This window comes from Erinaceus europaeus, chromosome 21 (assembly GCF_950295315.1).
Source record: "Erinaceus europaeus chromosome 21, mEriEur2.1, whole genome shotgun sequence".
Classification (NCBI taxonomy): domain Eukaryota; kingdom Metazoa; phylum Chordata; class Mammalia; order Eulipotyphla; family Erinaceidae; genus Erinaceus; species Erinaceus europaeus.
Window position 1 is genome coordinate 31,582,911 of NC_080182.1, and position 24,874 is coordinate 31,607,784.

The 24,874-nt window shown below is 45.7% G+C and overlaps 1 protein-coding gene across 1 annotated transcript in view; it reads right to left on the reverse strand.

The window, feature by feature from the left end:
• Window positions 1-24,874, reverse strand: part of GRM7 (glutamate metabotropic receptor 7) — an 872,294-nt gene that overhangs the window by 337,611 nt on the left and 509,809 nt on the right. Inside the window, exon 3 of the mRNA XM_060180786.1 lies at window positions 860-1,001. Coding sequence (XP_060036769.1) covers window positions 860-1,001 — 142 coding nt within the window. The remainder of the gene's footprint in view (window positions 1-859; window positions 1,002-24,874) is intronic.

The following is a 24,874-nucleotide window of genomic DNA, read 5'->3' on the forward strand; positions in this document are numbered from 1 at the left end:
CAAGTAAAAACACTATTGTAGGATAAGAGAGAGGGATAGAAGAGAGGAAAGGAGAGGAGAGCAGTGGATTGCAGCACAGCACTGAGCCCCAGCGATAACCCTGGAGGCAAAAAGAGAAAAAAAAAATCCTGGAAAGAGCTATGGGAAAGGGAAGGGAAGGGAATGGGAGCAGAGGGGAGGGGACAGGAGGGGAACAATTCTAGACAAGGCTAGTCGTCCTCAGAAAGGGAAGCTGGGACTATCTGTGATCTAGTGACATACCACAGATGACTTCTACAAGGCTGGCCCACAAAGGAAGGCAGGAGGATGAGAGGGAAGTCAGGATGACAGTGAGACTTTTCACTCCCAGGAGTATCATGCTGAGGCCAGGGAAGTCTAGCTGGGTTGGAGGACAAAGAGAAGCACCGAGCTTGCTTTTGAACCTACAGGGACTAGAGCAGCAGCAACTCTGCTGTGTTTGTGAGACACAATGACATGTCTTATCACGCAACAGTGATAACACTGTCATTTTACATGAAGAAGAGGCACACTTTGGCTGAATTCTATTATGCTTCGATATATAAATATATTTAATAAAAGAATCTTTAAGAGGACTTCTGGCTTTTTCTTTTCTTTTCTTCTTTTGTCCCCATGATTAAGTGCGTTCCTTACACTGGTAGGGGAACTCTGTGGCCGCCACAAGCCACCACCCCATGGTTTTTGAGACAGGAGACAGGAGACTTTGCCTCCCCAAAAGGCAGAGATCAGACCCAGACCCTGCACTGGCTCCCCCGTCTCTGCCAGGACCCTGAGCTTGCTGGCATCTCGAGTGGCAGCATGCACACCACACGGAGGAAGGGATCTCACCAGACAGCCTTACTTTATATCCTCATCGTTGGCAAAGATCACGACGGCCCTGGAGTTGGGGGTGTCCAGGAGTTGTTTGATAATCCTATCAAAGTCAATGGTCCTGTCTTTGCGCTCTTGGGGGATTCTCACGGACTGGGCAATGCAGAGCCCACCTGTTTGAGAAAAGAAAACAAGAGTGTCAATACCCATCCTGCAGAGTGAGGCCCAAGGACTCAGGGGAAGTGGCTGGGGAGCGGGTGGGGGCTGTGAGCTCAGTACAAACAGCCCTCCCAGGGGGCTCTACTGAATCAGGGTGTGTGTGTGTGTGTGTGTGTGTGTGTGTGTGTGTGTGTGTGTGTGTTGGGGGGTGGCACCTAAGAGACAGTGACTGACGACGTGTTGCACACTCCAGACTGTGTACTGACTACACAGTCACTCTCGCTTTGGAATCCACATCCATAAAGCTCATTCTGTCCAGGGGTTCCAATGAGACTGAGTTGGAGGAGGGAGAGAAGTTTCAGTTGATAACAGGAGCAGGAGGAAAATGATTTTTTAAAAAAAATTTATTTATTTGTTTATTGGAGAGAGACAGAGAAATTGAGAGGGGAAGAGGAAATAGAGAGTAAAAGAGGCAGGGGCCCAGTGGTGGCGCACACGGTTAAGCGCACACACCACAGTGCAGTAGGAACTGGGTCCCCACCTGCAGGGGGAAAGCTTCAAGAGTGGTGAAGCAGGGCTGCAAGTGTCTCTCTTTCCCTCTCTATCTCCCTCATCCCTTCTCAGTGTCTTTCTTTCTCTATCCAATAATAAATAAATATATATTTAAAACATTATTTTAAAAAAAGAGTCGGGAGTCGGGCTGTAGTACAGCAGGCTAAGCGCAGGTGGCGCAAAGCACAAAGACCGGCATAAGGATCCCGGTTCGAACCCCGGCTCCCCACCTGCAGGGGAGTCACTTCACAGGCGGTGAAGCAGGTCTGCAGGTGTCTTTCTCTCCCCCTCTCTGTCTTCCCCTCCCTCTCTCCATTTCTCTCTGTCCTATCCAACAACGACAACAATAATAACTACAACAATAAAACAACAAGGGCAACAAAAGGGAAAAAATAAATAAAATAAATATAAAAAAATAGAACTTAATAAAAACAAAAAAGAGTGAAAGAAACAGAGAAACACCTGCAGCCCTGCTTCACTGTTTGTGAAGCTTTCTCCCCACAGGTGGGGGCCAGGGGCTGGAACCCAGGTTCTTGTACACTGTGATATGTGCACTTAACCTGGTGTGCCCCTGCCAGGCCAGGGAAGACAGTCTTGAAACTTAATGTAACACACTCTGGGAGGTATGACAGTTAAAGCACAACCTTGAAGGGGGAGCAGGCAAAAACAAATGCTTATCTCCCTGACTTCTGCCTTCCCTGGATTCCCCCACTTCACACCTACCTAACTTTTTTTAAGCTCAGAGTCAATGGAGTTAATTTAAAATCCATAAGGACACTGACAGTTATAAAGCATAGTCATGCACTCCAGTCTTGTGCTGTACACTCAAGCTGCAATGAAGTAATGTGTGCTCTTATCTAATTTATGCACTTAAAAATAAAAACAAGACCTCATTTTTACTATTGAATAAACACAGAAAGAAATTGAGAAGGGAGGGGGAGATAGGGAGGGAAAGAGACAGAGAGACACCAGCAGCAAAGCTTTCCCCCTGCAGGTGGCGACGAGGGGCTTGAACCCGGGACCTTAAGCACTGTAACGTGTGTGCTTAGCCAGGTGTGCCACCGCTTTATTTTAAGCAGCTTTACATGGTGACATTACCCATGTGATCAGAGGAAAAGGGCATTGGTTAGATGAGTAGACTGGCTTCCTCTGGAGTTCTCAGGGCTGGTGTGCTGACGAGCATGAGGTCTACAAAGTGAGTTCCGTGCTACCCCAGTCTCACACTGGCTCAGCAGAAGCTCCTGGTCTGCTACCTTAACAACTACTCAAGAAAGGCTAGAACAGGCAGAGAGAGCAGAGAAGAAAGATGCAGACCAGGCCCTAAAGGCCATCTTGCGGGCTGAGGATGTAGAAGCAGAAACAGTGACAAGAGGGTAGGTTAGGCTGCTTGTCATGTGCTAAAATCAACAAGCTTTCACCCAACGGGTCAAGACTGAGCAGCCACCACTACCTTGCCACCATCAAAAAAGAAAAAATAAATAATAAAAAGGAGACGAACTCCAATCCAAAACTGAGTCTCCATTCTACCTGAATCCCATTTGCTGCCAGCTCTCTATAAGTAGCTCTTACCCTTCCCTGTGCATGAACTCACCAAGGCCCTTCTCAAAATGGCACGGTAATACTACTGACCGACTTGACCTAATTGGTATTTGTAGAGCAAACCACAGCACAGCACAAGGGCCCTCAGCCTCTTCAAGTACAAATGGTGCATTCACTAAGACTTTGCTCTGGACCCAATCAAAGCAAAGCCCAGGAATCATAGCAAGTGCTGTCAGGCCAGAGCAGAGTCAATGCAGAAATCAGTAACATAAAATTAACAGGTACATCTCTGGACACTTGGAAATTAACATATATCTTTTTTTTCTTTTCTTTTTTATTTATTATTTATAGAAAGGAAACACTGAGAAAACCATAAGATAAGAGGGGTACAACTCCACACAGTTCCCACCTCTAGAACTCCATATCCCACTCCCTCCCTTGATAGCTTTCCTATTCTTTATCCGTCTGGGAGTATGGACCCAAGGTCACCCTGGGATGCAGAAGGTGGAAGGTCTGGCTTCTGTAATTGCTTCCCCACTGAACATGGGCATTGACAGGTTGGTCCATACTCCCAGCCTGCCTCTCTCTTTTCCTAGTGGGGTGGGTTTCTGGGGAATCGGAGCTCAAAGACACATAGGTGGGGTTATCTGTCCAGGGAAGACTGGATAGCATCATGCTAGCATCTGGGACCTGGTGGCTGAAGAGGGAGTTAACATATAAAGCCAAACAAGTTGTTGACTAATCATGAACTTAAAGGCTGGAATAGTGCAGATGAAGAGTTGGGGGGGGGGGGGGAGGGTCTCTGTTCTGCGGATAACTAGTAGGCATTTTTTAGTTATATTCCAAAGGGCCTGTGGCTATACTAGTTTTTGTTGTTGTTGTTAATGACCTCTGGGTTAAAGAGATGTACAGGGAAACTTTAAAGTAATTCTTAATAAATGGAAATGGGAGTGTTGTATTATCAACCTTTACAGGTTTCGACTAACACGACATTTAGAGAGACATGCATATCATGAAATGCTCATGACAGCAAAAAGAGACATTTTTTCCCCTCCAGGGTTATTACTGGGGTTTGGTGCCAGCACTAAGAATCCAGTGCTCCTAGTGGCTTTTTTCTTTAATTGGATAGGGCAGAGAGAGAGATTGAGAGGAGAAGAAGAGAGAGGTGGGGAGAGAGAAAGGCACCCGCAGCCATGCTTCACTGCTTGTGAAGCTTTCCCCTGCAGGTGGGGGTCAGGGGGCTTGAACCTGGGTCCCTGCACACTGTAACATGTGCAATTAACCAGGTGGGTCACCTTGGTTATAATAAAAGTATCTTTTCTGACCATGAGGCAGTGAGGTTAGAAATCAACCACAAAAGAAAGAAAGAAAGAAAGAAAGAAAGAAAGAAAGAAAGAAAGAAAGAAAGAAAGAAAGAAAGAATGGAAGAAAGAATGGAAGAAAGAAAGAAAGAAATCCAAACTACAGAGACTAACTTCATGTAATTTTATCTGAGGAGTAAAATCACTGATATTTACAGGTCAGGCTTTTTTTTTTTTTTGCCTCCAGGGTTATCGCTGGGGCTCTGTGCCAGCACTACAAATCCACTGCTCCTAGAGTCTATTTTTTCCCATTTTATTGGATGGGATAGAGAAATTGAGAGGAGGGGAAGGTGGAGGGGGTAGAGACCTGCAGCCCTGCTTCACTGTTTGTGAAGCATTCCCCACCCCCTTCAGGTGGGGAGCTCTGGGTTCAAACTCAGATCCTTGCACAGGTTCTTGTGCTTAGTACTATGTGTGCTTAGCCAGGTATGTGAGCACCTGGCTAACATGATAATAACAGTAAAGTAGTAGTTGTAGCTACTACTAATGATAATAATGATAGTGATTGAAAACAGAAAAAACGGGGCCAGGTGGTGGCACTTAGTTGAGCACGCATGTTCCCCCGGACAAGGACCCACCCACGTTCAAGGCCCCAGTGCCCACCTACAAGGGGAGAGGAGGCTTCATAAGTCGTGAAGTAGTACCGTAGGTCTCTCTCCCTCTCCAACTCTCCCTTTCATCTCACCATGTCTCTGTCTTTAATCAAGAAATGAACAAAAGAATACAAATAAAATACAATTTTTAAAAAGAATGAAAAAAAAAGTGTAGAAGAGATCCATGAAGGGTCCAGGTGGTGGGGCACCTGGTTGAGGGCACAGGTGACAGTGCACAAAGGCCCAGGTTGAAGCCCATGGTGCCCACCTGCAGGGAGAGAACTTTGTAAGTGGTGAAGCAGGGCTGTAGGTGTCTCTCTGTCTCTATCCAATCATAAATAAATGCAATATTTAAAAAAATTATATAAGAAGCAAAGACAATTTATTTCATAAGGTTATTATTACCAATATCCAAATTAGGATATGTTCTCAAAAATACAAACATTAGGTTAAGCGTACGTGGCGCAAAGTGCAAGGACCGTGTAAGGATCCCAGTTCGAGTCCCCGGTTCCCCACCTGCAGGGGAGTCGCTTCACAGGAGGTGAAGCAGGTCTGCAGGTGTCTGTCTTTCTCTCCCCTTCTCTGTCTTCCCCTCCTCTCTCCATTTCTCTCTGTCCTATCCAACAACAATGACACCAATAACAACAATAACAACAAGGGTAGCAAAAGGGGATACATAAATAAATAAATAATAAAATAAAATAAAAATATCATTGTTCAGTTATATAACTATAAAAAATCCTATGAAAATTTTAAAATTCAGCAATGCAATCAAAGGATAATACATCATAGTCAATGAATTTCATCCAAGGAAGGTAATGCTAATGTCTTATTTGAACATAAATTATATTTCAATTTATATCAGACTAAGAAAAAAAATCATATTATCAACTCAGCTTATGAAGAAAAATCACTTAACAAAATTCAGTGTGCTTTGAGGGCCAGGCAGTGGCACACCTGGCTAAGCATATGTATTACAGTGTACAAGGATGAGGGTTCAAGCACATGGTCCTCACCTGCAGGGGGAAAGCTTCATAAGGGGTGAAGCAGATCTGCAGGTGTGTCTCTGTCTCTTTCCTTCTCTATCTTCCCCCCTCTCAATTTCTCTCTCTCTCTCTCTCTCTCTCTATCCAATACTAAATAAATAAATTTAAAAACAAATCAGAGTATATCCATGATAATTACGATACTATTGTGAGAAGACAACTTCCTTAGGTTGATAGTACACCTCAGCAAAAAGGCAAGAACATCCATCATATTTTATAAGAAGAAATGATAAGACAAACTCCCTTATCACTCCTTTCAATGCTGCGCGGAATGTCTTTGTCTGAGTGATAAGAAAAGAAATAAAGAAATAAAAATCAACTTGTATGCACAAGGAAAAATATAGATTAACATGTCAATAAATAAATAAATGAACCTATCTCTATTTGCAGATGGCAGGATTATCTCTGTTGTTCTCCAGCCCCCTCTCCCCACCTCCCCACAGTGAAAAGAACTGACTCAACTCTCCTAGAATGAGTTTAGCTTGGCTGTGGAATAGAACAATCAAAATGCAAAGTGACCAGTGGAACAACAGCTCAGCTGGTAGGACACAGGGTGCCCACTGGAGCGGTGCTGGCACGGCTTTCTCATTTTACCTCCCGTGAACTTAATAAACAAATATAAGGAAGCTGGGCAGTGGTGCACCTGGCTAAGTGCACATAGTACTGAGCATAAGGACCTGTGCAGGGACCCATGTTCTTGCCTCCTCTCCCCACCTGCAAGGTGGATTCTTCACAAGCCATGAAGCAGGTCTGCAGGTTTCTCTATCTCTCTCTCTCTTTCTCTCTCTCTCTCTCTCTCTCTCTCTCTCTCTCTCTCTCTCGCTGTCTCCCCCTCCTCTCTAAATTTCTCTCTGTCGTACCCAATAAAATGGAAAATAAAAAAGTCCCTAGGAACAGTAGCTTATTAGTGCTGGCACAGAGCCCATAGAGGAAAAGAAAACAAAAAAAAAAAGCTAAAAATAATAAAATAAACTCCAAACACAAAAGTTAATCAACACCTATATATAAGTAATGGGCCAGTGGAATTTTAAAAGACTGATTTATTAATTTATTCTCTGGCATAGAATTACAGGGGCTCCGTCCAAAAATGGGCAGAGAATATGAACAGAACATTCACTACAGAAGAGATCCAAAAGGCTAGCAAACACATGAAAAAATGCTCCAGGTCACTGATTGTCAGAGAAATGCAAAGAAAGAAAACATTGAGATACCACCTCACCCCTGTGAGAATTGCATACATCAAAAAGGACAGCAGCAACAAATGCTTGAGAGGCTGTGGGGGCAGAGGAACCCTTCTGCACTGCTGGGGGGAATGTAAATTGGTCCATCCTCTGTGGAGAGCAGTCTGGAAAACTCTCACAAGGCTAGACATGGACCTTCCATATGATCCAGTAATTCCTCTCCTAGGGATACACTCCCAGGACTCCATAACACCCAACCAAAAAGATATGTGTACACCTATGTTCATAGCAGCACAATGCATAATAGCTAAAACCTGGAAGCAACCCAGGTGCCCAGCAATAGATGAGTGGCTGAGAAAGCTGTGGTATATATACACAATGGAATACTATGCAGTTATTAAGAACAATGAACCCACCTTCTCTGACCCATCTTGGATGGAGCTAGAAGGAATTATGTTATGTGAGCTAAGTCAGAAAGATAAAGACCAGTATAGGATGATCCCACTCATAAACAGAAGTTGAGAAAAAACAAGAGAGGGAAACTCATAGCAGGATTTGACTGAATTCGGAGTAGGGCACCGAAGTAAAAATCCCTGGGGTGAGGGTGAGGGTGGATGTTCGGCTTCATGGGGTGGGGAAGGGGGGTCATTGGATGGGACATAGTCTTTTGGTGGTGGGAATGGTGTTTATGTACACTTCTATTAATTTGTAGTCCTCTAAATCACTATTTAATTAATATGAGAGGGGAAATTTTGACTGACTATCTCAAGCTTTTTAATGCACAGACCATAGGCTGAGTCTTTGATATTCTGACTCTCTTAAAAGCTTAGACCAGGGAGAACAGAAGCAACTGGTGGCACAGCTATATACAAATAATATCAAAGAACATTGCCGGGGGTCAAGGCCTTAGCTAAGTCTCTCATATAGCCAGTGAGAGGACATTCTGACCATCGGAACTGAGATTACCATCTAGCTGTTTGGAAAGTCGCTCAAACACCTCCCTCCCCCACTACCTTAGCAGAACTTCCTCATTGTTTGTGCTTATATTGCGGCTGCCAAATAAAATTTTTAGAGCTTGACCAGACCTCCTGTCTTGCTCTCGTTCTTTGTCTCTTGTCTCCTTCATTCTCTCGCCCCCTACCCTAGGTCTCCGTTGATAGACCCCGCAGGCCAGGGCAGAACATAAATTATGGAGATGTCGTGTATTATACAGCAAATCCTAACAAAGGAATTTATCGAAGTTAACCCAATTGCCAAATAATTTGATGATAGCAGAAACTATCTATTGCCTTCCCTTTTTTTTTTAAATACTTCTTTTATTTATTTATTCACTTTTGTTGCCCTTGTTGTTTTATTGTTGTAGTTATTATTGTTGTTGGATAGGACAGAGAGCAATGGAGAGAGGAGGGGAAGACAGAGAGGAGGAGAGAAAGATAGACACCTGCAGACCTGCTTCACTGCCTGTGAAGTGACTCCCCTGCAGGTGGGGAGCCGGGGGCTGGAACCGGGATCCTTACGCCCATCCTTGTGCTTTGTGCCACCTGCGCTTAACCCGCTGTGCTACCGCCCGGCTCCCCTCTATTGCCTTCTTAAACCCTAAGACAGTAGGAACCTCCTACTTCCTCTATAGAGCCTCTATTTCCCCAGTCCTAGGACCTCTAGAGTGGGGCTCACTTTCCTGCATGCTTCTCTCAATTCATACCAAATGATATTGCGTCTGCTGATCCCAACCTAATCAACGCAACAAGTGCTACCTCAGCATGCTTCACTTCAGACTGTGTCCAGAGACATCAGGCGTGGAATACCAACCCTTCACCCTCATTACTCAGGTGAGACCTTTCCTTTCATAGGATTCTCTAATTCCATTTCAGGTGGTTCACTTCCTAACAAAGTCCCCAAACCAAGATATAGACCATGAGATAGGGTCCCATGAGATGGGGCATATGTTCACAAGCATCCATAAATTAGGGCAAAATAGATACCTGAAAGCAAAAGTACACAATAGTCTACAGTGAGTCGGTATGAAATTCATAATGAAATAGTGTCTACTTAGACTTACATAGCATGCTCACCTATTTTCTATTATACTTCCCTCACTCACTCTCAAGCTATCCTTATCAAAGCAAGGACTGCAAAAGCTGAATAAGGGCAAGAGATTGGCATACTTTAACGATCACTCTTTAGTCACTATCAGGCCACCCCATCAGCTGGGACTCTAGTCAGGGAGTCCTAAGATTCCCAAACAGACATAATGGGCCTAGACCTAGAATAAATCCCTGTCTCCATTGTTATCAGTCATCTCTATCAGGAACAACAAAACAGACCCCTTTGTGGCCCTCATAGAACCTTGCCCTCAGCTGGATCAACAACGGTAGAGAATGGTCCATCCTCTGAAGGGAGGCTGGACAACATACTCTATGCTACACCTGAGGAAGATGGGTCTTCATGTTAGGGCAGCTTGGAAAGTTCCTACTCATGACCACAGAATGTGAGCTTGGATCTACAGGGATGCAGAGGTTACATAGTCTCCTAAGCTGAATATGGGCCCCAGACCAGATCAAATCGATGGGGTTTATTGTCAACAATATTTACAAAGTTTCCCATATTAGGGAGCTATTCTCTTCCCTGATCTAGTTTTTTGGTACTTTATCCAGCCATGACATCATCTCCCCAGACAATAAGTAGGATCCACCTGCATATCAGATTTCAAGCTCAGGGAAACAATCAAACAAACAAACAAACAAAACCCTAGTATAGCCACAGGCCCTTTGGAATATAAATAAAATATGCCTACTAGCTATCTTCAGAATGGAGACACACACCACATACCACCACCCCCCACCCCCCAGCCAAATCTTCATCTGCACTACTCCAGCCTTTAGGTTCATGATTAGTCAACAATTTGTTTGGCTTTATATGTTAAATTTCTCTTCAGCCACCAGGTTCCAGATGCTAGATACCAACCAGACTTCCCAGGACAGAAAACTCCACCAATGTGTCCTGGAGCTCTGATTCCCCAGAACCCCTGCCCCAATAGGGAAAGAGAGAGGCAGGGTGGGAGTATGGATCGACCTGTTAATGCCTATGTTCAGTGGGGAATCAATTATGGAAGCCAGACCTCTCCTCTTCTGCATCCCAGGGTGACCTTAGGTCCATAGCCACAGAGGGTTAAAGAGTGGGAAAGCTATCAGGGAAGGGGATGGGTTCTGCAGAGTTCTGGTGGTGGGAATTGTGTAAAGTTGTAGCCCTCTTATACTATGGTTTTGTCAGTGTTTCCTGTTTATAAATAAATAAACAAGAAAATAAATAAATAAAAACCTAAAAAAAAAGAAGTACAGGGGATCAAACTCAGGACCATAAACATGGCTGTCCTGTACCCTGCCCAGTGAGCCACCCTTAGGCTGCTCAACTGGAATTTTAAATTAACTGTGATTCTCATATATGTACATAAAGAATATGTAACACATATACACACTGGAAACTGTAAAACATGGCTGAAAGAATGTTATTTTAAATATCTAGATAAATTCTCCCCAATTTTCTCCACAGAGTCAGTGCAATCTCAAAGTCTCCGCCATTTTTTAAATAACTAGAATTATTTAATTCTAAAGTTTATGCAGAAATATAAAGGAAGAGAATTGTCAAAATAACTCCAAAAAAAGACAGTTATAGACTTTAATATAATCAAGTTCAAGAATTAAAATAAAACTATCATAATGGAGATTGGCAAGATGGTAGACACTTAGATCAATGGAATAGAAATTAGGTCCAGGAATAGATGGTTATTAAATACATGCATTAGTGTGGGCACACAGGTAGCACTGTCTGACATTATCTGAAAAGCCCTGGTAGCAATTTCCTCAGTACAAGGGAGTTCCCAGTTACTAGTTTTGCATATAAAGGAAAATTACAATGAGGGTGGCCCATCAGGAAGACACTGCTTCAACCTGAATGGGCTGCCAATTGAGCCAAATTAAGACACCATCAACAACACAATGAATAATGACAATACCCAAGGATTCCCCAAACAAAATCTGCAGGAGGTTTTGCAGGACAGTTATGCAAACAGGATTTCATGCCTGAGGCTCCAAAGTCCTGGTTCAATCTCCCAAGCCCACTCCAAGAGCACTATTGAACAGAGCTGAGCAGTGCAAATCAGCACTGGGGAGTTCACATTGATAAAAATAAATGGCTGAGGGTCCAGTCAGTGGCACATGTGGTTCAAAGTACACATATTATAGTGCGCAAGGTCCTACGTTCAAGCCCCTGGTCCCCACATGCAGGAGGAAAGCTTCACGAGTGGTGAAGCAAGACTGCAGGTGTGTCTCTGTCTCTTTCGCTCTCTATCTTCCCTCCCCTCTCAATTTTGCTCTATCTCTATCCAATAATACGTTTTGTTTTAAAGTCCATTATAAATAAATAAATATTCCCAAGGGCTGGGAAGACAATATAATGGTTATGCAAACAGACTCTCATGCCTGAGGCTCTGAGGCCCCAGGCTTAATCCCCAGCACCACCACAAACCAGAGCTGATCTGGCCTCTGTCTCTTTCTCTCTGAGTATGTGTGTGTATCTTCTTTTCTCTCTCATCAAAATGAAACATAAAAAGTAATTGGACAAACAAATAAAAAAAAAACAAGTATATCTTCTCTATTTGGAGAACAACTCCAAATATAGGTGTGCAGGCAATGAAGTGCACGGTGTCACCACCAGAATGTGGTAATGGCTGCTAAGGTGCACTCTTCTTCTTCTTCTAGCGTTTGCTCTTCTTCCGTAGCCAGTCAACAGCGTCAGGTTGAGCCTGATGTAAAGTTTTGAGACCTCCTTTGAATCAGGAGAGGTGGCAGTCGTTGACTATGTGGGTCATAGTCTGTCTGGAGCCGCAGGGGCAGTTCGGGGCCTCTCTGGCTCCCCAGCGATGGAACATAGCGGTGCACCGGCCTGTTGCTGAGGAGTTATTCTGATGCAGTCTCCGCCCCCAGGTTTTTCTATGCCCCACAAAATCCTAGAGTGCCCCCTTTCAACCAATCCTGGCCCTACACGGCACCCCTGGTTGTCGCCCAATAAAAGCCCCCTCACCCCTCCCCTCTCTCTCTCTCTGGGCTCTCGGCTCTCCCTCTCTGAGGTCTCGCTCCCTGCTCTCCCCCCGTGGTCGGCCATTGCTGGCTGGCTCCACATGGTCTGAACCAAACCCCCCCCCCCCATCCTATAATAAAGATTTGTGTACTCCTTTGCTCTGGACGTCCGCTCTCTTCTCCGCGGTGCAGCCCAACACCAGACCACCGCAACAACATCTGGCGCCCAATGTGGGGCACGAACCCATGACCCTGAGATTAAGAGTCTCATGCTCTACCGACTGAGCTAGCTGGGCCTGTTCCATAGCGATTGAGGAGGGCCCAATCATAACATGCTAGGTCAAAGCCGGGTTGACGCTTGCAGGGGTCTGTGATGAGGTGTTTGTTGTTACCTCAGCTGACTGCCAACTCTGTTTCCAAGAGTCTGGAACAGAGAAGATCAGTGTAGGCGTAGGGGACCAGATTGGATGACGAGACGTCAAGTGTTGGACAGGGTTGGCGAAGATATCCGCGTATATTGGCAGGTCCGGTCGAGCGTAGACGTGGGAAATGAACTTAGATGATGCCGCATCCCGACGAATATCTGGCGGGGCGATGTTGCTAAGAACTGGCAGCCATGGAACCGGGGTGGAACGGATGCTCCCAGAAATTATCCTCATGGAGGAATATAATTTGGAATCGACCAAGTGGACATGGGGGCTACGGAACCATCCTGGGGCACAGTATTCTGCAGTGGAATAGCATAATGCCAGAGATGATGATCGGAGTGTGGAAGCGCTCACACCCCATGAGGAGCTGGCCAGTCTTGCAATGATGTTATTCCTCGCACCCACCTTTGCTGTATTTTTAATGAGATGTTCGTGAAATGACAGGGTGCGATCGAAAGTAACGCCAAGATAGACTGGCTGGGCTTCATGCCAGATTCTCGTATCGTCAAGCTGCACATTAAGCTCACGTGAGGCCGAGGCATGGTGTAGATAGTGTAGATGGTGTAGATAAGGTGCACTGATGGGTGCCAAAGCCTCATGGGCACAAGAAATGTTTACTTAGTTTACAAGTACGTCCTCCATGGGAGGGTGAGGGATCCAGAAGTTTGGTGGTGGTATGGTGTGGAACTCTACACTGCAATTTTACAACTTTGTAATCACAAATAAATAATAATAATAATAATAATATGAAAGCACATCTTCCAGAAATGTACTAGCTGTTTTTTCTGGTTTTAACATATGCTTTGGGGTTGTTATATGTCAATTTAAGAAAATTTTCTTATTTATTTAGAAAGAGAGACGAGGGGCTGGTTGGTGGTGCACCTGGTTGAGTGCAACTGTTACAAGCACATAAATGCAGGTTTGAATGCCTGGTCCCCACCTGCAGGGGGAAAGCTTTGTGAGTGGTGAAGCAGGGCTGCGGGTGTGTTTCTGTCTCTCTCCCTCTCTGTCTCCCCCTTCCCTCTCAACTTCTGGTTGTCTCTATCCAATAAATAAATACAATTTTTAAAAACATTGAAATATAAAAAGAGACAAAACAAGAGACCAGAGCGCTGCTAAATTCTTCTATAAGGTGGTATGGGTTGATTCCACAGCCTCTAACAGGCTGTTATCTCCCTGGGTCCTATATGTCTTTACTGAAGAGCAGACAGAGACTGAATTTAGGAACTTAGTTCTAAAAGAATATTTTAAAAATCAAAAGCAAGGTTATATCCTGGGGTAAAAAATAAGGGGGGTAAGGGGTAGATAGCATAATGGTTATGCAGAGACTCTCATGCCTGAGTCTCTGAAGTCCCAGGTTCAATCCCTCTGCCTCACCATACACCAGAGTTGAGCAGTGATCTGGTAAAAAAAAAAAAAAAAAAGACATTTGAGTAAAATTACATGAAATCAGTAAGTTTACAGTAAAGTTAGTCATGTTTTCCCATTCTTCACTGTTCAGTTTCAATAAATACAAACTGGGGAAGGTGTGAAAGGGGAAAGGGATGGGATGGAGGTTTGCCGGGGTCCTCGTGCTTGATGACAGAAAAAAACTGGGGTGGGCCCCACATAATACTCAGCACAAGGACCTGTGCAAGGGTCTGGGTTCTAGCCCCCACTCTCCACGTGCAGGGACGGGCGAGGGGGGCACTTCTAAAGCAGCAAAGCAGGTCTACAGGTGCCTCTTTTTTCCTCTCTCCATCTCTGCCTCCCCCTGTTCTCTCCATTTCTCTCTGTCCTATCCAATAAAATGGAACAAATGGCGGCCAGGGGCAGTGGATTCAGATAGTGTGTGCCCTGAGCCCCAGTGCTAACCCTGGAGGAAACAAAACAGAACAAACGAAGCAAACAAACAAAACATCTAGGTTAGGGGAGACAGTACATTGCAAACACCCATGTATGGTAGAGAGATGAGCCATTTTACCCATGTGTCAACAACTTTACTGTAAGCTATTAAATAAATAAATACTGGTCATCTAAGTTATCATTTCAGGGGAACTCGGGAGAAAGATTTACAGGAATACTATCTTTTCTGACTTTAAACTTAAATCTAAATCTTTAAGATTACTTCAAAATTGTACACACACACACACACACACACACACACACACACACACACACACACACACACACCCCAATCTAATCCACTAGGTAATTTATCCTTTCACCCACCCATCAGATTCACACACCTGCTCACCTACCTTTCCAGCTCTGGCCTCTGGTGAATTATTATTAGCAAACAGTGATGCAGGTGCAGGTATCCGCATTTCTACCAAAAGCATTAGGTCAGGGATTCCCCTGCATTAGTTCATCTGGAAGATTTGTGAAAACACCCATTTTGGTCTCTATTTCTAAGGGTTCTCATTCACCATGTTTGCTCAAGGCCTGTGGGTTTGCATTTCTCATGAGTTCAGGGAAACTAGGTGAAGCTGACAGTGTTGGCCTGGGCAAATACTGGTTTTGAGGTGACCAGACTGCAGGGAGTTTGTAATGTTTACACTAATGGGGGAGGAGGGGGGAGAGGGAGAGAAAAGGGGGAGAAGGTGGAGGGAGAGAGGGAGAGAGGAAGAGAGGGAGCCAGAGAGACAGAGACAGAGAGGGAGAGAGACAGAGAGGTGAGCCTGGGCAGTGGCCAACCCAGGTGTCCTTCCCCTCAGACTGGACAACATCACTTAGCATGCAGGCTTGGAAGCATCTACAAGCTGCTTCTCCCTGGGAAAACAAATGGCTCCTTTACTATCCTCTTGGCAAGGGAAGGGGAGTCATTCTGGATGCAAAGCCAGCTTCCTATCAGGATTCAATTACAGCTGAGTGATTAAGCAGATTAGAGCAGACTCCATTTGGAGATCTGCTGAGTGGAGGGATGGTGTGCATGTGGGAGGTTGGCACCCACGGATTTAGGGCTTACCCAGTGTGCTCTGGGGGAAGCAGTGCATGCTGGTTCGTGCTTGTACTTTTACAGGGAAGTGTCCACAGGTGAGGGAACTCAAAACACCCAACAGCAGAGAGAAATCGGCTATTAACATGGTAACGGTGATGAACTTGTTCCTGAAGCTAAGGTGTAAAACGGAAGAGGAGAGATAGGAGAGAGGAGACAGGAGCTCAGTCCATGGTTGGGATCTTCTGACCTTGGAAGGTTTGAGTTGTTGTACCTGCTGGAAGATTATCACTTCACTGGCCTCAGAGCCAGGACAGAAAGTGGAAAGGATGAAAATGCTACATTTGTTTGGGGGGCCAGGAGGTGGCACATTCAGTTTAGTGTATATGATATGAAGCACACGGACCCAGGTTGGAGCCTCCACTCCCCACCTGCAGAAGGGTCATTGCAAAAGCAAGCAGTGAAGCAGGTCTGCGGGTATTGTCTTCTCTCCCTCTTTATCTCCACCTGCTCTCTCAATTTCTGTCCTGTCCAATAAAATGGGAAAAAAATAGTTGCCAGGAGCAATGGATTCGTAGTGTCAGCACCAAACCCCAACAATAACCCTGGAAGAAGAGAGGAAGAAAGAGAGAGAAAAGGAGGAGGAGGAGGAGGAGGAGGGAGAGGAGGAGGAGGAGACAGAAAATGCCATATATGTTCTGTGCAGATGACTGCTACTCACGTTTTATATCAGATCAAGAGCGGGACACCAGAAGTGTGCCCTGTGGGGAAACCACCAAGACTCCTGTGCCCTCCTGAAAGATGCAGAATGGCATGTGCAGCGCGTGTGCGTGCAGACACACACACACACACACACACACACACACACACACACTTCAAATATCAGCTGCCTTCTCAATCTGAATCCAGGGCACCTTCCTCTGGCTCTCACTCCTGCACTGCCCTGCAAAATGCAGTCTGTACGGTCTGCATTTTATGCTGATTCTCCCTGTGCACTGATCTCTGCTGCATCCCTGGTGCTGTTTGGTCAATTTCACAGTAGGAACAAGCTGCCTTTGCACTAATACTGTCATCTTCCATCAGGGTTTGGGGCTGGGGGAGGGTGGCTCTAACTTCATTTGTGTGGGAGACATAACTGGAGACTGACAGTGCCAGCTGACACTGGCTGCCAAGCTGATTCTGTTTTCTGTGGAGAGAAAGCACACAGAGCTAACTGAAGAGGGCCGTCCTAAAGGCTGTGCGGGGAAGAAGCATGTCACCACCTGCAGGACCGCTCCACCCAAGGCCACCAATGGAACACACACACACACACACACACACACACACACACACACACACACCCCTGGAGCAGCAGGGAGGACCCCACAGTTCCTGGACCCCACCAGTGCTCCCCAAGAAGCTGAGTGCAGGTGGGTTTCTGGCTCTAGAGGCAGCCTACAATGTGTAATGGCAGGGCTGCAGGAGGTTTCCATCAAAACACTCTCCTCTCAGAAGCGATTATGGATTCTCTCCCATCTAATAAGCAGAGCAATAGAAAAATCACTTAAAGTCTGCAACTCAATCCTGCCAGATCGTCTACACGAGACAGTCATAATGATTTGGTCTAATATTTACATCTGCCAATTCAATATAGCAAATATTTATTGAGACTTTTTTTTTCTTCTGCCTCCAGGGTTATCGTTGGGACTAGGTGCACTATTCCCGGTGGTCATTTGATTGAATAGGACGGAGAGAAATTGGAGAGAGGAGGGTAGATAGAGAGGGAAAGAGATGAAGAGACCTGCTTCACTGCTTGGAAAGTGTCCCCCCTGCAAGTAGGGAGCTGGGGACTTGGACTTGAGATTGGGATCCTTGCATGGGTCCTTGTGCTTAGTACTGCATGTGCTTAACTCAGTGCTCCACCGCCCAGCCCCTTTATTGAAACTATGTGGAAAGCTCTTCAGGATTTTTTTCTTACTCGATGTATAAAAGTATGAGAAGGAGCCTCAGAAATAAAGTGGACAAATGGCCTCACCTGGTTTTCCACTGCAAGTGGGGAAACAGGCCCAGAGAGTGTACAGCTAACCTATGCATCTCAGGGAAAGGATTGCCCAGCTCTGAGTTCTGTCCACATAACAACTATCATCCCCACTACTTTACTTCTGTTGGGATACTCAGTGGTCAGGTCAGGCAGCTCAGTGAGAGGTGTCTCCTAATGTTCTCACTCAGACCTTCCAAAGCTAATCCCAAATCACCAATAGCATGGCAGAGGAGGACTGGGACCTCATCTTCCCGTCCTCCAAGACAAACGGCAAGGCAACACTCTTGTCCTTCTGTCCTGCATGCACTGGGGAGGAGAGGAAGTGTTGTATGCTTTACATTGGGTTCTAGTTCTCCCCCGCCAAGAGAATTGGATCAGTCCAGTTAGTTTCGCGGGCCGCTTGGCCCCGCCCCAAGGAACCCCGAGAGAGTTCCTGAGTTCAGAGTAGGAGAGAGTGCTTGCGCCGCCGCAAAGAGACAGCAGAGTTCTGTTTGGTGATTAGTTTGTCTTAGTTTATGAATCGTTGTTCCTGAATAAAGAAATACAGCTTCCCTGCCCAGTTGTTGTCTCCACGTCTCTGTTACCCGCCCGTGAGGCAAGCCCGCCCAGTTAGAACTGCCGAATTTCAACAACAAATGGTGCCCACGTGGACCTGACCTGCGCATCTCTCAGATAAGTAAAGACAATTTGGCTACCTATGCACTATGGCCTTCTCTTCTGCTTGTGAAGAGATCTCCAAAGGCCTCTGCTCTTTCTTCACGAGACTGTTTTGCTGTTTCTGGAACATTTATCTCTGGACCACTCTGTGGTTTCCACTCGCTCGGGCGAACTCAGAACAGCCAGCGGGAATAGCCAGCGGGCGGGAGGCAAGGTGCAGAGCTGCTGTTTCCACCTGGTTAAGCAGCCAGCCAGCCGGCTGCGCCCAGACAACACCGCGCACCCCGCCCGCAGCCCCGCAGCCCACAGGAGGCTGACGCCACCACACAAGAGCCCGATGCCACCACACAGGAGCCTGATGCCAGCACGCAGGAGCCCGATGCCAGCACGCAGGAGCCCGATGCCACCACGCAGGAGCCCAATGCCAGCACGCAGGCCAGCCCACAGGAGCCAGCTCTCCACCGCGTGGTGCAGGGCACTGGACACGTGATCCCTCCATGCTGCTCGGCCACTGCGAGCAGATCAGCAGACATGGCAGAGCCATGGGGCAGGGCCGTGGTGGCCTATCATGGCCGCCACCCCTGGGCACCTAGGCCCACGCCTTCTACAAAACTGGCCCGCCTGCCCTCTTGCTATGAATTCTGGAACGATCCCGGACCTCCCGGACCCCCGGGCTCCCTGCCGAAACTGGGCACATGAGATCTCCAGCTGCCGGTCTGGTCTGAAGGCAGACAAGCTGGAGTACGCAGAGATTTGTACAGAGATTGCAACCTGCAATTCCTAGAAGTGAAGCTGCGCGGGAAGCCACCTCTGGATGGTGAACCCCCCCCCAACAACTAAGACAGTACAGATTTAAATTCGTGTTTAAAATGACATGTCTTCGTAACAAAGGTTTCTCTCCTTGTGTATTAATGACCATGTTTATGTGTATGTTTAAAGTTTGGTAAACAGTAGCTTTAAGGCTAAATTCTTACTAGTCAAAGTTAAATGAAAAAGGTTTTCAATGTAATTCTCATAAAGATAAAATTAACTTACACTTAAAGTCCGAGGTAAAAATTAGTTAACAAGCAATATATTTTAACTAAGTTGGTCTAAACAAAAGGTTAAATAGACTTATTGATGTGTAAAACTCTCGATTACCTTCTCTATTAGAAATGGTAGATCGCACAATGGCTATGCTAATTATTCTCATGCCTGAGGTTTCCTTTCCTGACTCCATCTTGAATGGGTGTAACAAAAGGTTAAAAGACGTTGTTGATATGTAAAAGTCTCAAATTCCTTCTCTATTAGAAATATGCTAATAACAAGTTTTGTTTCATAGTAAGTAAATTGCAGCCAGCTGCCTTTGGGACTCTAGGCCATTCCCCGCCCCCATACAAATGCCCGTCAAGGCAAGTACGCCCCCCAGAGGCAAGAAATGTTTTTTTTAAGCTGATAAAGTTTTGCCCATAGAGGCAAAAAAAAAGGCCCCCTCAGGCCTTCCCTTGGCAGCACACTGGTTCTTGTTACTTGCTTACATGTTTCTCCATGTTTGTGCCAGTTTCTTTTTTAAAAATGCCTGTATGATATATGTTTCTGTTCACCCCACACCCTTGATACTATAGTCATTTAGTTAAAAAGAAAAGGGGGAATTGTTGTATGCTTTACATTGGGTTCTAGTTCTCCCCTGCCAAGAGAATTGGATCAGTCCAGTTAGTTTCGCGGGCCCGCTTGGCCCCGCCCCAAGGAACCCCGAGAGAGTTCCTGAGTTCGAGAGTAGGAGAGAGTGCTTGCGCCGCTGCAAAGAGACAGCAGAGTTCTGTTTGGTGATTAGTTTGTCTTAGTTTATGAATCGTTGTTCCTGAATAAAGAAATACAGCTTCCCTGCCCAGCCGTTGTCTCTGCGTCTCTGTTACCTGCCCGTGAAGCAAGCCCGCCCAGCTAGAACTGCCGAATTTTAACAACAAGGAAGCAAATGTAACATAAGCCAAAAGGGTGGGCACAGGACCTCAATGAGAGGCAGCACTGAAGTCCTTATGGGAGGAACTGAGTTTGCTTCATAAACCTGAGGACCAGAGTACAGTGAGCAGTGGAGGGGAGGGAAGGAGGGAGGGACAGAAAAAGATATATATCGAGAGAGAGAAAGAAGAGATGGTGAGACAGACAGACAGATAGAGATGTCAGAGAAAAACCCTTTGGGATGAGATCATCTAACCCTCTGTACAAAGTTTTCCTTGACGGACTGCTCATTTTGCTCTGAGTAATGACACATACTCTCCCATGTCAGCATCTCACACAAAAGGGCACATTCTGTGCCAGCTTCCCATCCCTATATTCCCAGTTCCCCTTGACAAAGGTAAGGGTGCGAACGTTCCTGGGGATTTTCTTCTCTTTTCTCAGAAAAAGGCAAGGGATTTTGACACTAGAGTTGCATTAGTTGGAAGCCTGGAATTTGGAAATCTGGGTTGATTTTCCTTAGTCACCCACACTGCATGGTATCCATGGTACTGAATATATATATTATATATTATATATTATATATTATATATTATATATTATATATTATATATTATATATTATATATTATATATTATATATTATATATTATATATTATATATTATATATTACACATTACACATTACACATTACACATTACACATTACACATTACACAGTACACAGTACACATTACACATTACATATTATATATTATATATTTGGGGGATTAATGTTTTACAGTCAACAGTAAATACAGTTGTTGGTGCATGTGTGAAATTTCTGACTTTTCTGCACAACAGGCTCACCCTCGGCATAGGCCCTCTGCCACCATCAGGCACCAGGACCTGAAAGCAAAACCCTCCCACCCAGAATCCTTTGTTTTGGTGCAATACACCAAACCCAGTCCAAGTTTTTCTTTGTGTTTCCCCTTCTGTTCTTATTTCTCAACTTCTGTCCATGGGAGTGAGATCATCCCATATTCATCTTTCTCTTTCTGGTTTCTCTCATGTCACAAGACTCCTTCAAGCTCCATCCATCCAAGATGAGATGAGGGAGGTAAATTCATCATTCTTAATAGCTGAGTAGTATTCCACTGTGTCCAACAAGAGATGAGTTGGTGACTGAAAAAACTGTAGTATATATCCTATCCATCTTTGTCCCTTTGTGATATGAGAGAGGGAGGGAAGGAAGGAGAGAGGTAGGGTACAAGGACTGAGGAATAGCAGTCAGCATATAAGTGACATTCACAGAAGCAAAAGGGTTAGCTTTCTTATGGCAGAGTATAACAGAATGAAATAGCAAGGCCAAAGGGACTGGATGTTTGAAGACAAAACAAAAAGTAAGTGTACTGGGGGGGTGTAGACATGTCAAACTTGTGCATCAGCAGTGAAGCTCAAGCCTACAACTGAGGCAAGAAACCATGCGCTATCTGTGCTCAGAGAAGCTGAATGGAAGGAAGGTCTCAGTCAACTGATCACATTAAGAAGGCCTCGAGATGTGGAATGTCAACCCTTCAACCTCATTACTTGGGTGAGACCTTTCCTTAGGATTCTCTAATTCCATTTCAGGTGGTTCACTTCCTAAGGAAGCCCCAAAACCTAGATATAGACCAGGTCCCGTGAGATAGGGCAGTTGTTCACATGTATCCATAAATTAGGGCAAAATATATACCTGAAAGCAAAAATACACAATAGTCTGCAGTGAGTCAATAAATGAAGCAAGCAAGTAGAAAGACCTAAAAAGATGTCATAACATTCCTAATGAAATAGTTTCTACTTAGACCTAAATACCCTCCTCACCTACTTCCTATTACACTTCCCTCAGTCACTCCAAAGCTAACCTTATCAAAGTAAAGACTACAAAAGCTGAGTAAGGGCAAGAGACTGGCATACTTTAAAGATGACATTAAATATGGCATACTTTAGTCACTATCAGGCCACCCCATCAGCTGGGGCTGCAGTCGGAGAGTCCTGAGATTCCCAGACATGATGGGCCTATACCTCAAATACATCCCTTTCTCCATTGTTACTGGTCATCTATATCAGGAACAATAAAACAAACCCCTTTGTGGGCCCCCATAGGACCTTGCCCTCAACTTGGATCAACAACGGTAGAGAATGTTCCATCCTCTGAAGGGAGGCTGGATGACATACTCTATCTACCACCTGAGGAAGACGGGTCCTGAAATTGGAGCAGCTTGGAAAGTTCCTACTGATGACCACAGAATGTGAGCTCAGATCTACAGGAATGCAGAGGTTACATAGGCTCCTATGTTGAATATGGCCCCAGATCAAATCAATGGGGTTTACAGTCAACAATATTCATATACTTTTTCCATATTTGGGAGCTACTCTCCTCCCTGATCTGGCTTTCTGGTTCTTTTTCCAGCCATGACATCATCTCCCCAGACAATAACTTGGGTCCACCCGCATATCCGATGTCAGGCTCTGGAAAAAACTAATATAGTCATGGGCTCTTTGGAACATAACTAAAATAGGCCTACTCACTGTCTTCAAAAAGGAGAACCCAAATCTTCATCTGCAATATCCCAGCCTTTAGGTTCATGATTAGTCAGCAACTTATTTGGCTTTGGATGTTAACTCTTTTTTTTCAGCCACCAGGTTCCAGATGCTAGCAGTGATGCCAACCAGATTTCCCTGGGCAGACAGCTCCACCAATATGTCCTGGAGCCCTGCTTCCCCAGAACCCTGACCCACTAGGGGAAGAGAGAGGCAGGCTGGGAGTATGGATCAACCTGGCAATGCCCAAGTTTAGCGGGGAAACAATTACAGAAGCCAGACCTTCCACCTTCAGAATCCCATAATGACCCTGGGTCCATACTCCCAGAAGGATAAAGAATAGGCAAGCAATTAGGGGAGGGGAGGGGATACAGAGTTCTGGTGGTGGGAATTGTGTGCAGTTGTACCCTTCTTATCCTATGGTTTTGTCCCTGTTTCCTTTTCATAAATAAAAATTAAAAAAAGAAAAAAAAAAGCAAGGCCTAGAGAATAGCTCGTCTGGTGGAGCACAGGCTTTATGGCGTGAGGCCCTGGGTTCAAGCCCTGGCCCCATATGGGGCACTGAACTGAAATCTGCCCTACTGTCCTCATTTCCTTCTTGATGACCCTGTTTACGAATGTGGGTATAAATTCTTCCTAATTTCTTCCAGAAGATTCTCAGTTTCAGGAATAAAGAAGCCTCCTCTGTCTTTTCACTGTTTTTAATTTTTCTATTATTTATTATTCCCAGAGCCCAATGCAGAACAGACAGAAAAAAAAATGCAAGTGAACAATAATAAATTCAACTTACTAAATACTGTGCCTCCCAAAGCCTAATGTATACTGTCACATTGTAGATACTTGAGTCAACTGCACAATGAGTTCATAAATCAGTGTTAATTATTTTTAAACATTAACAGTAAAAATCAGTACTTTTTTATACCTATTTAGAGGACTTTTGAAACTAGGGGGGAGCTCGTGCAATGGCACACCTGGTTAAGCACACATGATACTATGTGGAAGGACTCACACAAGGGCCCGGGCTGGAAACCCCGCTCCCCACTTGCAGGAGGGAACACTACAAAAAAGGTGAAGCAGGACTGCCGGTCTCTCTCCACCTCTATCTCTCCCTCCTCTCTCAATTTCTCTCTGTCCTATCCAATAAAATGGGAGAAAGAGGAGGAGATGGAAAAGGAGAAGGAAGAGGGAAGGGAAACTAACTGATCTATTCCAGAGAGAATATAAAAGGGCAGGATCGAAAGAAAAGTTATTTCTTTTAGCTTCAGAACTTAGAGAACAAGACTCTTTACTCAAAAATGACATATTCAGGGGGGTAAAGGTATCTCTCCTTATACAACCAAGCCTCACCAAACATAAAACCTTGAGTTTTATCTGTGGGACTACCTGGGAGCACCATGGACAGCACTGGGGGAGCAAAGCTGTGGGGTGTTTCCTCTCTCAGACCACGCACAGCACCCAGGGAGCCCCATGGAGGCTGAGCAGGGATGTGGGGTCTCTCCTCTCTCAGCACCATGCACAGCACCCAGGGAGCTCCATGGAGGGTGGGCAGGGCTGTGGGGTCTCTCCTCTCTCAGCACCATGCACAGCACCCAGGGAGCTCCATGGAGGGTGGGCAGGGCTGTGGGGTCTCTCCTCTCTCAGCACCATGCACAGCAACCAGGGAGCCCCATGGAGGGTGGGCAGGGCTGTGGGGTCTCTCCTCTCTCAGCACCATGCACAGCACCCAGGGAGCTCCATGGAGGGTGGGCAGGGCTGTGGGGTCTCTCCTCTCTCAGCACCATGCACAGCAACCAGGGAGCCCCATGGAGGGTGGGGCAGGGCTGTGGGGTCTCTCATCTCTCAGCACCATGCACAGCACCCAGGGAGCCCCATGGAGGGTGGGGCAGGGCTGTGGGGTCTCTCCTCTCTCAGCACCATGCACAGCACCCAGGAAGCCCCATGGAGGGTGGGGCAGGGCTGCGGGGTCTCTCCTCTCTCAGCACCATGCACAGCACCCAGGGAGTCCCATGGAGGGTGGGCAGG